The 15,283-nt window shown below is 42.3% G+C and overlaps 4 protein-coding genes across 4 annotated transcripts; 3 read left to right on the plus strand and 1 right to left on the minus strand.

Annotated features, from left to right (window-relative positions):
• Positions 1-1,016: 1,016 nt before the first annotated feature.
• Positions 1,017-3,318, plus strand: PDIL5-1 (PDI-like 5-1). Its single transcript, XM_048715454.2, has 4 exons — positions 1,017-1,266; positions 1,661-1,719; positions 1,819-1,994; positions 2,978-3,318. The coding sequence occupies exons 1-4, from the start codon at positions 1,132-1,134 to the stop codon at positions 3,061-3,063; spliced, it is 456 nt and encodes a 151-aa protein (XP_048571411.1). The 5' UTR covers positions 1,017-1,131; the 3' UTR covers positions 3,064-3,318.
• Positions 3,319-3,457: 139 nt separating this feature from the next.
• Positions 3,458-5,239, plus strand: LOC147976140 (uncharacterized). The gene has a single exon (XM_087518570.1). The coding sequence runs from the start codon at positions 4,066-4,068 to the stop codon at positions 4,987-4,989; it is 924 nt and encodes a 307-aa protein (XP_087374696.1). The 5' UTR covers positions 3,458-4,065; the 3' UTR covers positions 4,990-5,239.
• Positions 5,240-5,995: 756 nt separating this feature from the next.
• LOC147976141 (uncharacterized) lies at positions 5,996-7,033 on the plus strand. The gene has a single exon (XM_087520747.1). It carries the CDS (start codon positions 5,996-5,998, stop codon positions 7,031-7,033), a length of 1,038 nt encoding a protein of 345 aa, XP_087376873.1.
• A 4,907-nt stretch (positions 7,034-11,940) lies between these two features.
• On the minus strand, positions 11,941-14,829 carry LOC125552008 (elongation factor 1-alpha). The gene is made up of 3 exons (XM_048715453.2): positions 14,692-14,829; positions 13,624-14,113; positions 11,941-13,039 (listed from the first exon to the last, which is right to left on the minus strand). The coding sequence occupies exons 2-3, from the start codon at positions 14,083-14,085 to the stop codon at positions 12,158-12,160; spliced, it is 1,344 nt and encodes a 447-aa protein (XP_048571410.1). The 5' UTR covers positions 14,086-14,113; positions 14,692-14,829; the 3' UTR covers positions 11,941-12,157.
• Positions 14,830-15,283: the final 454 nt, after the last annotated feature.

Genomic DNA, 15,283 nt, shown 5'->3' on the forward strand with positions numbered 1-15,283 from the left:
ACTGTGTAGACACGTAAGAAAAAATATGGTGAGTGTAGATGGAACATCAGATTTTTGACGGAGAGGAAAGGTCCACACAAAATAGGAATAATCATCCAATATCACAAGATAATAAAGATAACTGGAATTACTTGGAATAGGTGAGGTCCATACATCAGTATGAATTGACTGAAACAGAAAATATGCAACTGTGGAAAACGAACTAAATAGAAGATGAACATGCTTGCTGAGACGACATGCATGACAAGTATGGTTGTCTGTTTTATCACAAAAAGAAAGAAAATCCTTGCATGATTGTGCGAAGTGCGGCGGAGCCCGGATGACCAAGGCGTGTGTGCCAAAGGTCAACCTCGGCAGAGAGGGCCACCGGTCCAGTAGTGGAAGATGATGATGGCTGGACGGAGTAGAGATTGGCAGGACTATCACATCGGTGCAGAATCATCGAGTACATGCATCCTTAACAGAGAAACCAACTCCATCAAATTTCACAGTTACATGATTGTCATGAGTAAAGGAATAGAGAGAGACTAGATTTTTGATAAGGTTAGGTGAAACAATAATATTATGTAGAGATAAAGGTGTAGAGTTTGAAGGAAACGGAATGGAACCGACATTTTCTTTTTCATTTGGTGGCTGCTCAGGAAGTGCCAGAGGCAGGTGAAAGATATTGGTGCCAAACTCAGGGGATTCTTCAGTTTTGATTGTAAATTATTTTCTTTTACGGGTGTTTATTTGTGCAAAAGCTAGCTAGTCATTAACGTGATTTGTAATGTGATCTTTATGGTATAAATTTTTTAGGAACATATTTATGATATGACAACAGTAGACGCTTTTTTCTCCGAGCAAATAAAGCCGATGAATAATGTGAACGCCGAGGCAGGCGAGCACTGTGGCTGACGGCCTCTGGCAAAGCAAGAAGGCGACGACAGTGGCCCACGTCCGGTCGGAGGCCCAGGTTCCACATGCTTTTTTTTTATAGGTCAGAGCTATGCTTAAACCCGTGTCATCGTCTATCCTAGCCCGACCCGGCCCGGCCCGGCCCAGGGAAATACTACATCGACCCACCCCGGCTTGCGTATCCGCCTTCTCCTTGTCTCCCCGTCGTCGCCGTGGCCGTCCTCCGATCGAGCCATGGATCCGGCTCTTCGGCGCCGCTCCCGCCTCCCTATCCACCTCCTGCTGGTGGCCGTCACGTTACTCGCCGCCCTGGCCGCGCGATCCGGCGCCGAGGTCATCACCCTCACCGAAGAGACCTTCTCCGACAAGGTACCGACCGCTTTCCCCTTCTCGTGTCTCCCGCTTCTTCCACCTCCCCCTCGAGATGTAATAGTAGTAGTACTCTAGGGCACGCCGCGGACCCAAGAACAGCTGATTTTTCAACATATCACTTGGCTACGCTGGGATGCAGTGTAGCAGGCGGTGTGTTTATAGTTACTGACATGTAGCCGTTTCCCAGATTTGCTACTGATTCCAGCATGATTTCCTAATAATAAACCGATAGATCATTATTCTTGGTGTATTAATTTTTCCAATCACGGAAGGTTCGGTGTTTAGATGCGGCGCGCCATCTGTACTCCTGTTTTGGTTCTTGAGTTACTTCCCTGCAATGCTTGTGCACTGCCGTTGCTTAAGCCAGTTTGGATTTTTCTCTTGTTTCTAGATAAAGGAGAAGGACACAGTGTGGTTTGTGCAATTCTGCGTCCCTTGGTGTAAGCACTGGTAAGCTCTACATGCCGTAGCGGTGACATGGATGTATCAACTACAATGCGAGTTTTGACCGCTTGCTGCTAAACAAGGATGCCTTCTACATTTACACAGCAAGAGCCTAGGAACTCTTTGGGAGGACCTCGGGAAGGTTATTGAAGGTACGGATGAAATTGAGATCGGAAAAGTTGATTGCGGTGCAAGCAAACCAGTCTGCTCAAAGGTGGACATTCATTCATACCCAACATTCAAGGTGTTCTATGATGGCGAAGAAGTTGCAAAATATAAAGGTAATCCCTCTCACATCTTACTTCTGTTTGACAAGGACAACATAAACTAGATACCACTACCATGAAAACCATGTTGGAATCTATTGCATCTGGTTCAATACTCTTGGAATGGCGATACATTTTAGAAACCAAAACCACATTGTTGACTTGTATTGTGAGAGTAGGGCATGACTCTTAAAAGATTAAAACCTCTGAACTTGAACCAAAAGGTTGGAAAAGATTACATTTTAGGCGCGATTTTTGTATATAGCAGGATCCGCTAATGCGGAAAATTTAGAATTTCTTCTTTGGACCAGCCATGACTTGGATGTTACTGATATACTCCTCCATTCACAAATATAAGATGTTCTAACTTTTGTCTGAGTCGGATGTATATAGACACGTTTTAGTGTGTTTGTTACACTCATTTCAGTCTGTATGTGGTCCATATTGAAATATCCAAAACATCTTATATTTGTAATCGGAGGGAGTATCAGCTAGTTCTTAACAGCAGAGGTGACGATATTTCATAACTAAATAAACAACATGAGGGAGGAAAACTTTGTGTACAACTTTGTTCACATATCATTTTATTTTATTTTTTGCTTTTATTGATCATGAATGCATGCTTTTTCAACATTTTATTAGATGGATATGTTATCATGTTGCTCCACCTGTTGGATTTGTTGTGGTACTTTGTTCATGAAAATGCTATTCTATAGCGAGTCTCCACTTTCAACCATCAATTCATAATCCTGGACCGTATCATGTCCCTGAAGTTGATTTAATGTAACACTTACAATTTTCTTGTACTGTCATTCGGCATCACCGCTCAAAAGATCATATGCAGTATGGCAATACACTTTTTGCTGCATTTTCTTTGTACACGCAGTTTGTTGCCTTCTGCTGTGCTTCTATTTTCCCATTATGTATGATTCTTTGTTTTGAAAATATTCGTCTAGTAAGTGCTCAATGCCTAATCCAACTACTCAATGGCATTGCAGGGCCTAGGGACGTGGAGTCTCTCAAGACCTTTGTGTTGAACGAAGCTGAGAAAGCAGGAGAGGTGAGGCCTGAAGATGAGCTATAGGTGTTCGTAGCAGGCACATGCCAATAGACGATGATACTCCGGTCAAGCAACTTTGGAATGCTCTCGACCTGTTTAAATTTTTCGACCAAGTTGGCTTGTACTGCCGCCTCCTGGCGCTTGTGGCTAACTTAGAATGGTACTACGTCAGATGCAAGAAGAAAACTTTTTTGTAACTTTTAACCTTTTCAACTCAGTTAGATGAACCTGCTCGGTGCAGACAATTTTCGAAAAGCTATTCTGCGGGCTTGGGCTTAACTTCGATGTATACAAGATACACCATGTCTATTCAGTGACCTGAAGACAAAGACTAGAAATTTCACCGGACTAAGCAAAACAGAAAAAAATGTTTAACCCGAATTGCTAAACTCGACATAACACTTTCGAACGGTCTTATACAGTATTCCCTCAGTAAAGAAATATAAGAGTGTATAGATCACTTGAACTCCCTCCATTTAGTCTTTGGAGAGATTTCATTATGGACCACATTTGAAGCAAAATGAATGAATCTACATTCTAAAATACATCTATATACATCCATATGTGGGCCATAATGGAATCTCTACATAGTAATCTAAAAGCTCTTATATTTCTTTAGATTAAAATGCTTACTATTTATTTTATTTTTTTCCCGAATATTACAGAGGGAGTACTATACATCAGCTTTGTTAGGAATAGAATTAGAGCACTTGATTATTTACTAATTATCAAGTCCTAATTAAGGAACCGACTTAGGAACCGACTATGTATTCTCTAACTGCTAGAAGCAGTTGTACTTCCTTTCTCATGTTAGCAACTGCTTAGTGCAGTTACTGTTATGTCTCACGCATTAGCAACCGCTGCTTGCGGTTAGAAATATTCTCACAAATTTGTAACCGCTCCCTATATATATAGTGGCCAATCAATGAGAATCATTTACTTCTGGAAAAAACACTTTTTCACTTTATACGTTATCAGTACTCGCTCTACCGAGAGCGACAGAGAGCCATCACAGGAAAGGTAAGAATGGCAGGGAGGGACCTGCCGTCGATTGCTTTCGCCATTGCACGCTTCCTCCAGAGAGAGAACCGTCGCTGTCCACGCACCCATCGCCACCGTGCTGCAAGTCGCCGTCGCCGTCAGGGACTTGGCGCAAGGAGTGGCCCTCGCCGCCGCTTTTTCGCCTGGAACCACCGCCAGAACCGCCGCCGTGGGTACGCACGCCAAGGCAACCGCCCGCTCCATGGGCGAGTACCAACGGTGCACCAGGCTGGACCCTCGGCTCCGACCACCGCTGCAAACCATGCTGGGCCTTCGGCTCCGGCTCCGGCCGTCGCCGACGACTACATCGTACCAACGACTCCGCCGCCATCTGTCTTCACCATCCCTCCGATGGATTGGCTCCTTGGAGGTCCATCGGCGCCATTCCTCGGAGAAGAAGAGATGTTCCCTTGCGAACTCGCGCCACCGCCTCAGCCCCCGTACGGGTTCGAATCGTGCCCAGCGCGTACGGGCGCACCACCGCGGAAGCCGTCTCCGACGCCATCAGACGAACTGTCGGAGCACTTCATCCCTCCTGGATACGGCCCCGTCCCGGATCTCCCATCCCCGACGCCGGCGGCAGCGGGAACCGGCGGCTACCCTTCCATCCCCGACTTGAACATCAAGATCAAGGTTGAAGAAGAGAAGATAGAGGACCAGGGCTCGTCGTCAACGCCACCACGTTCATCACCGGCGACACCACCTCCTCCTCCGGCACCGCCTCTTCCTCCGACGCCTCCGCCGAAAGCCCGCCGGATCCTGCGCCAATTCGCCGCGGCCATGGCGCAGAACCACGCAGCCCTTCATGGCGCGTGGTTGCCGGATGCCCTTGGCCTCACCGGCGCCCCTGGGGCGAGCAGCAGCGGAGCAGGCCATGCTGCGAAGCGGGGCCCAACTCGCTTCCATTGAAGACGGCGAGACGGGGCAGGGAGAGCTGACGAGCAGCGGTGCTGAGTCCAGGTATGAACAGAGAAGGGGAATTGGAAGTGGCGGAGACGTAGGGAAACTAGCGATCCTGCTCTCCTTATCCTCTCTCTGTCGGTGCATGGGCCAAGCCAACTCTCCCCGCTCCTCACCTAATCAGGCCTACAGGCCAATAACTCCAATAAACGGCTGCTGGTGCTGTGGCGTTTTCAACAGAGAATAGCCATAGTATTTGTATATTGCATAGCAGCCGGTTCTGTTTATTTGAGAGTGCTATTTTATTGTACTAAGAACCTTTGTTTATTATATTCAGTCTGTACTGTATTGTAAGTTTGGATATCTAGACCATGTATTATCTAAATAAAGTCTCAGACTACGTGTACATATTCTACATGATTGCTTCAGCATTTCCTTTTAGAATATGTAGTTCATAAGTACAACAATTTTTATTTACAAATTCATATTTCGGGATCACAGGGTAGATGAGGCATCTACTGCACTTTGCAGATTATCCTCATTGCTGAAAGATCTACGTTTCGCCTCTTTTGTTCTGGCGAAATGACTATCTTCGAGTGCTCTCCCAAATATGCAAATTGATGTGATTACCTCGAATATTATACTTGCAAAACACAAGGTAACTGTGTGATCTACTGCATCAAATTGCAGACTATCCACTCTTACTGTGAGGTCTACATCTAGTCATTTGACAGATGACTACCTTCAAAGTGTTTTTATAAAATTTAGTATGGCACAAGGTAATGGATATATGAATATCTACTGGTCAAAACCAGATTATGTTCTCCATTGCTGCGAGATCTACACCACAACGGTGACTATCTTCAAAGTGTCATTTACATAAAATGAGGTCCACACATATAAGTATAAAGCATCAGCTATACTTCAGAACTTTGTTCTTTTGAAGCATTTGTTGTTACTTAAATTTTACTCTCGTAGTAAAACTAATTTATGCATGATCACAACATGCAGGAAAATGGCTGGCGTCATGAATAGAGAATTTCATGAACTTGAGCTAGATGGTAGTAATTATTTATCATGGGCTATGGATACCAAGATGGCATTAGAATGTCGTAAACTTGGTTCCACAATTATCACACCTGTTGAAGGCGCTGCGGAAATACCACAAGCAGTCAAATATGGAGCATTAAGTTTTATAAGGCATCACCTCCATCCTGATTTAAAAACAGAATATTTAATGGAGGAGGATCCACTTGCTTTATGGAACTCTCTCAAGGAGAGATATGACCAACAAAGAGCAGTTATGCTACCAGAAGCCCAAAGAGAATGGACCCTCATAAGGTTCCAAGATTTCAAATCCGTGGCAGCATACAACTCTGCAGTTCACAAGGTTAATTCTAAACTAAGATTTTGCAACCAAGCAATTTCAGAAGAAGATCTCATTGAGAAGACCTTGTGCACTTTCCACCCCTCGATGAGAGTACTACAACAGCAGTACCGTCAACAAAAATACAAAAAGTATTCTGAGCTCATATACACTTTACTTCAGGCTGAGAAACATGATGAACTTCTCATGAAGAATCATCAGACACGCCCAACGGGCTCCATGCCACTCCCTGAAGCACATGCTAACACTCAGTCTACTAAAAAGTATGGGGGGAATAAAAAGAATTTCAAGAAATTCAATGGAAAGTGGAAAAGGAACAACAAGCAGAAAACATTTGGTCAATCTAAAGGTAAAGGTCATTTTAAGAAAGATGACCGAAACACCAAATCCGGGATTTGTCAAAGGTGTGGATGTACTAACCATCGTACTAGCAAATGCCGAACTCCTAAGCATCTAGCGGATTTATATCTCAAATCCACTGGGAAAGGCAAACAAGTTCATGGAAAAGCAGAAGCTCACTTCAACGCTTTACAACAAGAAGAGAACCTTGAAGCTAGCACTTCTCAAAGCGCTCCTAAGGAAACAAGGAAGAAGGATGAAGATCTTCTTGATGTCGACAACATGATGGTGGAATACACCCAAGACGCATACGGAGATCTCATATAATCTCCACATCACTCATTTGATGTTATCAGCTATTTTATTGTAATAATGGAAGTTATAATTTGTATAACTCTAAGTAGAATAAAGTCCTATGGACCAATCATCTTATGTAATTCAGACATAATGTCATATTTATATGTGTAACTGTAATATGAATACTTTGTATGTATTTATATGTGAGTAATGAATAAAAATTCATCCTAAAATATTCTCTTACTCTATATAGATTTTACGGGAAGATAATCCAATGGAAGAAGAACTATGTTTGGTGGACAATTATACCACTAACACAATATTAAGGGAAATAAAATATTTCCAAACTCTAACTAAGAGACAAGGGAATATTATGACCATTGTCGGTCGCGATGCATCAATTATTGGTTCAGGACAAGTCACACTCGTTCTGCCTATGGGTACTACCATTGTAATTGAGGATGCACTCTTGTATCCTGAATCTACTCGCACCCTTCTAAGTTTCAAAGACATTCGATCAAATAATTTCCATATGGAAACTATCTCTGAAAATAATACTGAATATTTGCTTTTAACAAAGAGCAATGGGTCTGAGAAACAAATTCTTGAGAAATTCCCCTCACTTTCATCTGGATTATATTACAGTTATATAAAACCCGTACCACATGTTGCATACAAAATAATTTTTCAAGACCTTGATAAATTCAAGACTTGGCATGATCGCCTAGGTCATCCTGGCATAGGGATGATAAGAAAAATTATTGACAATTCTATTGGCCACAGCCTTCCAACTAAAAGATTCCCCAAATCATCAGATTTTGTGTGCACCGCATGTGCAAGTGGGAAATTAATTATAAAACCATCTTATCTTAAAGTAAAAAATGAGTCATTAAATTTCCTTGAACGCATTCAAGGAGATATATGTGGTCCAATTCAACCACTATCAGGAACCTTTAGGTATTTCATGGTACTCATAGATGCATCTACTAGATGGTCACACGTATGTCTATTATCCACACGTAATCATGACTTTGCCAAGTTAATTGCTCAAATTATCAAATTAAGAGCAAACCATCCCGAAAATAAGATAAAAACAATTCGAATGGATAATGCTGCTGAATTTTCTTCACGCGCATTTAATGACTATTGCATGGCTATGGGCATTAATTTAGAACATTCCGTGCCTTATGTTCATACTCAAAATGGATTGGATGAATCTCTCATCAAAAGAGTAAAATTAATTGCTCGACCATTATTACAGAATTGTAATTTGCCAACATCTTGTTGGGCACATGCGGTATTACACGCCGCAGATCTGATACAAATCAGACCAACTGCATACCACACAACCTCCCCGCTGCAACTAGTTCGTGGCACTCAGCCAAGTATTTCCCATCTGCGAAAATTCGGTTGCGCGGTATACGTACCGATATCACCACCCCAGCGTACAACCATGGGCCCCCACAGAAAACTTGGGATCTATGTGGGTTATAATTCTCCGTCAATTATAAAATATCTTGAACCTCTTACAGGGGACCTGTTTACTGCTCGATACGCTGATTCTATTTTTGATGAGGACCATTTCCCGGCATTAGGGGGAGAATCAAACCACAAAGAATGTCAGAAAATAGATTGGAATGTAACAGGCATCCAGTCCTTAGATCCATGTACTAAAGAATCTGAAACTGAAGTTCAGAGGATTATAGATTTGCAACACATTGCAAATAATCTGCCAGATGCATTTACTGACCATAAAGGTGTCACTAAATCACATATTCCCGCTGTTAATGCACCAGAACGAGTGGAGGTACCAAGTAAAACCACTCAAACCCCAAATGAGAGTAAGAGGAGAAATCTGGTTAGCCGGAATATAGCTTCTCAGAAGCCTCCGCGGAAACAGAGGAAATCAAATCCTCTACCAGTAAATGCAATTCAACCTCAAGTTGAAGGACACCAATCAGATGATCAACATCTAGAACCCAGCATAAATGCGCATACAAATATAGTAGCTGGGACATCGGAACACCATGACTCTATTGTTGTGGGAAATCACATAGAGTCTGAAGATATAAAAGAAATTTCCATAAACTATATAGAAATAGGAGAATCATACAACAGAGACTACAATTGTCGACATATATTTTGCCTCTGAAATTGCTGAAACCCTTCAACTGGATCCAGAACCAAAGACCGTCAGGGATTGCCTCAAGCGTCCTGATTGGCCTAAATGGAAGGAAGCAATTGAGGCAGAACTGCGCTCGATCAACAAAAGAGAGGTATTTTCCTCAGTAATAACTACTCCTCAGAATGTCTTCCCTGTGGGAGCAAAATGGGTTTTTGTTCGAAAAAGGAATGAAAACAACGAGGTGGTGAGATACAAAGCGAGGCTTGTAGCACAAGGGTTCACGCAGAGACCTGGTATCGATTATGATGATACATACTCTCCTGTCATGAGTGGAATAACGTTTCGATATTTAATATCTTTGGCAGTACAAATGAATTTATCTATGCAGTTAATGGACGTAGTGACAGCATACTTGTATGGGTCACTCAAATCGGACATATATATGAAAGTTCCTGAAGGACTTAAAATGCCGAATCCAAAAGCAAATCGCAACGCATATTGTGTAAAATTACGAAAGTCACTCTATGGCTTAAAACAGTCGGGTAGAATGTGGTATAACCGACTGAGTGAGTTTCTTATTCAGAAAGGATACTCAAATAATGATGATTGCCCTTGTGTATTTATAAAGAAATCCTCAAATGAATTTTGCATCATCTTAGTGTACGTTGATGATCTCAATATCATTGGGAGTACACATGATATAAAAGAAGCACGCAATCATTTAATGACGGAATTTGAGATGAAAGATTTGGGAAAGACCAAATTTTGCTTAGGCATACAGCTTGAGCATCTTCCCTCGGGAATTTTAGTATACCAACCTACTTATACTCAAAAGGTTTTGGAAAAATTCAATATGGATAAATTATATCCAACCAAAACACCCATGGTTGTCAGATCCCTTGATATGAATAAAGATCCTTTTAGACCTCGGGATGATGACAAAGAGATATTAGGACCTGAGTTCCCGTATCTCGGTGCTATTGGTGCGCTAATGTACCTTGCAAATTGCACCAGGCCTGATATTGCATTTGCGGTAAATTTACTAGCTAGACATAGCGCTGCTCCAACAAAACGTCATTGGACAGGAGTAAATAATATCTTTAGATATTTACATGGCACAAAAGATCTTGGCTTATTCTATCAGAAAAACCAAGATATGACTATGGTAGGATATACTGACGCTGGCTATTTATCTGATCCTCACAATGCTAGGTCACAGACAGGTTTCGTATTCTTATATGGTGGAACTGCTTTTTCATGGAAGTCACAAAAACAGACTCTCGTAGCAACTTTCACTAATCATTCTGAAATAATTGCATTATTTGAAGCATCAAAGGAATGTGTATGGCTTCGCAGGATGATTAACCACATTCAAACTTCGTGTGGTATTGGTTCATTAGGATCACCAACTATTATTTATGAAGATAATGCAGCTTGCATTGCTCAAATGCAAATAGGTTATATTAAAAGTAATATCACAAAACATATTTCTCCTAAGTTGTTCTTTCCACATTCATTACAGAAAGATGGAGAAATTGATATTTTGCAAACCAAATCATGTAACAATTTAGCAGATTTCTTCATAAAGTCTTTACCAAATTCAACATTCCAGAAATGTATTGATGGGATTGGTATGAGACGTTTCGAGATTTGCAAATTTCAGGGGGAGAAAAACTCCTAGAATTATAACCCTTTAGTTATCATCAGATAATAATTATTGTACTCTTTTCTTTTATGAGTTTTTGCATCAGTTTTCTCATAAAAGGTTTTTAATGAGGCAATATAAATTATACCATATCGTTTTCTCCTTATATTTTTTCCACGGGGTTTTAAAGGAGTTTTCAATGATGTATCTATTACTCCTTATATTTTTTCCACAGGGTTTTTGGGGGAGGTTCTTAAATTGCAGAAATGATTCTCAAGCAGGATGACGATTATATAAGAAGCACTAGATGATGAAATATACAAGAAGCACTGGATGATGGATTCTTCTAGAAGATGCGTGATCCAAGGAGGAGTGTTAGGAATAGAATTAGAGCACTTGATTATTTACTAATTATCAAGTCCTAATTAAGGAACCAACTATGTATTCTCTAACTACTAGAAGCAGTTGTACTTCCTCTCTCATGTTAGCAACTGCTTAGTACAATTACTGTTATGTCTCACACATTAGCAACCGCTGCTTGCGGTTAGAAATACTCTCACAAATTTGTAACCGTTCCCTGTATATATAGTGCCCAATCAATGAGAATCATTTGCTTCTGGAAAAATCACTTTTTCACTTCACAAGCTTCACAAAACTTTGGCACCAAGGTGAGGATGTACCGCCGGCTGGCTGGTTCCGGCTTGGTGCTGCGCTACTCCGCTCCATATTTCCTACTCTCTAACTGAATCACATCGCACATGGAGCCCCCCAGCCCTAACAACGATAATCTTTTTCTAATTGAACTAACAAAAACGTCATTGCACTCTATTTCCCTCCGTTGTGCAACGGTGTAGGCTAATTATTTTGCACCCTTTATTTGCCCATTAGTTCTGATTTGATTGTAAGCACTTTAATCGGCTCATTATGCACTACATGGCTAGATCTTTTAATAAATCAAAGCCTACGATTTTTGCCAAAATTTTCCTAGTTACTATCCAAGTCCCTAACATTTTGGTCATGCCTCTATTGGCCAAACATATTTTGGAAGTCCTAGATGGGGATCAATGCAAACAGATGTGAGAATGCCAACAACCTGCTATTATCATGACAAAAAACCACCAAAGGCGACAAAAAACCACCAAAGGCTTCAAAGAGAAACATCAGCTATGACTAAAAGTAGCAGCCTAACATTCCAAAGCAGAGGATAAAAATGAGTAGTCTCAGAAGCTTCCATGTTTTGTCAAAAGCCGAAATTAACACGACAGTACTCAAATGACACATCAACAGGGCGCATATCACACGGCGCCAACAGCAGCAAAACTTAATAGGCACTAAACTACTAGAGATCTCAAAAAGCAGACATAGACGGATTCAGGTAAACGCCTCATTTCTTCTTGATGGCAGCCTTGGTCACCTTGGCGCCAGTTGGGTCCTTCTTCTCCACACCCTTGATGACACCAACAGCCACAGTTTGCCTCATGTCACGGACAGCAAAACGACCAAGAGGAGGGTAAGTGGCAAAGGTCTCCACAACCATGGGCTTGGTGGGAATCATCTTCACTATGCCAGCATCACCGTTCTTGAGGAACTTGGGTGCGGCCTCTATCTCCTTACCAGATCGCCTGTCAATCTTGGTCACCAGCTCAGCAAACTTGACAGCAATGTGTGAGGTGTGGCAGTCCAGCACTGGGGCGTAGCCGTTGCCAATCTGACCAGGGTGGTTCATGATAATGACCTGGGAGGTGAAGTTGGCTGCCTCCTTGGCAGGGTCATCCTTGGAGTTGGATGCAACAAAACCACGCTTCAGATCCTTCACGGCAACATTCTTGACGTTGAAGCCCACGTTGTCACCAGGAAGCGCCTCCAGGAGAGACTCGTGGTGCATCTCAACAGACTTGACCTCAGTTGTCAGACCAGTAGGACCAAAGGTAACAACCATACCAGGCTTGATGACACCAGTCTCAACACGGCCAACAGGCACAGTTCCAATGCCACCAATCTTGTAAACGTCCTGGAGGGGAAGACGGAGGGGCTTGTCTGAGGGCCTCTTGGGCTCGTTGATCTGGTCAAGCGCCTCAAGCAGGGTTGGGCCCTTGTACCAGTCAAGGTTGGTGGACCTCTCAATCATGTTGTCACCCTCGAACCCAGAGATGGGGACGAAGGGAACCTTTTCAGGGTTGTAGCCGACCTTCTTCAGGTAGGAAGAGACCTCCTTAACAATTTCTTCGTAACGTGCCTTTGAGTACTTGGGAGTGGTGGCGTCCATCTAAAAAATAACAGTAGAAGGACACCTTTAGTTAAATGATACTCAGATCTAAGATGGAACTGTAAGATATTGCAAACAGATAACAACAAAAGACTTGATTATACTGTTATAACTAGCATAAACAAGCAGAACAAAACACTAGCACAGCAGTACCTATCAGAGTGAGAAGTAAACATTAGAGCAGCAGAACAATCAACTAGTTACAGGAAAAACTGCAGGTATGGCAGTACAGGACAACAGACAAATATTAATACATTGTGCATAGTTCTCATCTAGATGATGAACCAAGTGACATCCAACTCCACACCATTTAATATTATTATTACATGAAGATTCATACAGGTTAAAGCTGGTATATCCAAATGTACTACAAATCAAACATACAATTAGACTACTACAATCAAAATATGTGTGCAGCAATATGAAATCAAGCAATTGATTGAGAGCATGTTTACTGTTAGTTAAAATCAAGCACTTGGATCATATAGCAACCTCAAACAAGTCTACCACACAAGTAGCAGCATCTATACAAAGTAATATGGTTATATGGCCTTTCAGGAATGAAGATTTTTTGCAAGTTATACCTTGTTGCAGCAGCAGATCATCTGCTTCACTCCAAGAGTGAAAGCAAGGAGAGCATGCTCACGTGTCTGGCCATCCTTGGAGATACCAGCCTCAAATCCACCAGTGGTGGAGTCAATGATGAGAACAGCACAGTCAGCCTGGGAGGTACCGGTGATCATGTTCTTGATGAAGTCACGGTGACCAGGGGCATCAATGACGGTGCAGTAGTACTTGGTGGTCTCGAACTTCCAGAGAGCAATATCGATGGTGATACCTCTCTCACGCTCGGCCTTGAGCTTGTCAAGCACCCAGGCGTACTTGAAAGACCGCTTGTTCATTTCAGCGGCTTCCTTCTCGAACCTCTCGATGACACGCTTGTCAATGCCTCCAAGCTTGTAGATCAGGTGGCCAGTGGTCGTCGACTTACCAGAGTCGACGTGGCCAATGACCACGATGTTGATGTGAGTCTTCTCCTTACCCATGGCTGGTGGGTAGACGTAAACTACCCAACTGCGACACAGATAAAAATTTAATAAAACCAACAGACGCGGAGAATCATCATGTGAACAAGTGACATAAACTGATAGATCAAATATCTTGCTGCCGGTGACGGTTAACAGTAAAAAGATGGTCTAATAAGATGCTATGACAGTTCCAGCATATCATCCAGAAGCGATAACTAGATCTCGGCAACACCACCAGTGAACGACAAAAAAAAATGATGGAACGACATATAAATATTCCACAAGACTGTAATCTGTGCATTCTACGAACTAAAAGTATACGTCCATGGACCGATAAATATACAAACAAAGAGCAGAGATGATTCGGTATTACGAGCTTGCAATTGCGCAAACAAATTAGGAACATGACCCTAGCAAACTACGGATCAAGGCAACAGTATTAGCAGAAAGCCCTTCAAAGTAAAAAACGAAAGAACGATCCGCTCGAAAGGCTCCTAATACTCCAGCGGCTCGCGCGCTACAGGCAACTAAACAGAAACTGAGACATGCGCGTAGATCTAGAGCTTCTCGACAGCCATGGAGAACGCTTCAGAAAAGAGAAGGGGACTGGATCGGGAAACTGACCCCGAAGAAGAAGAACGAACGGAGGGGAGGCGGCGGCGGGAGGGGACTGAGGAGGGGGGTGGGAGAGCGGAATGCCTCTCCACTTTATATTGGCAGCGGGGGTGCTAGGGTTCCTTCCTGGCCGTCTGATCCACGTCTGATGGCTGTCGTTGCGGGAAATCTTGGCCGTTCGGTGCTGATCGTACGAACGATATGTTTTAGGCGGTAATGGCGTGTTTGGACATTGCGCGGCCGGCAAGTTCCCTGTCCTGGATTCCTGGGGACCCGGTTACCGACTTTGGTACTCGAAGTCACGAAGTGGATTAGCTCATCCATGTAACTATAAGTTAAAAAAAAAACTCATTCGTGTAACTTACTCTCTAATATAAGAGTGTTTTTGACACTGCAATAATATTATAAACGAGCACACGTATCGTAATTTATAATAAAAACACATATTTTGAATTTTATTTTTAGTGACTTTGTATATCAAACTATTTGTATACCAATCTATTTAAATGTGTCTCATGCCAACAATGTGAACAGGCATGTAACACACAATCTGTAGACATGTCTTCACATAAAATTAACAATTAAATAAATGTTTTATAAT

This window comes from Triticum urartu, chromosome 4A (genome assembly GCF_056163025.1).
Source record: "Triticum urartu cultivar PI428250 chromosome 4A, HENAU_Tu73, whole genome shotgun sequence".
Lineage (NCBI taxonomy): Eukaryota > Viridiplantae > Streptophyta > Magnoliopsida > Poales > Poaceae > Triticum > Triticum urartu.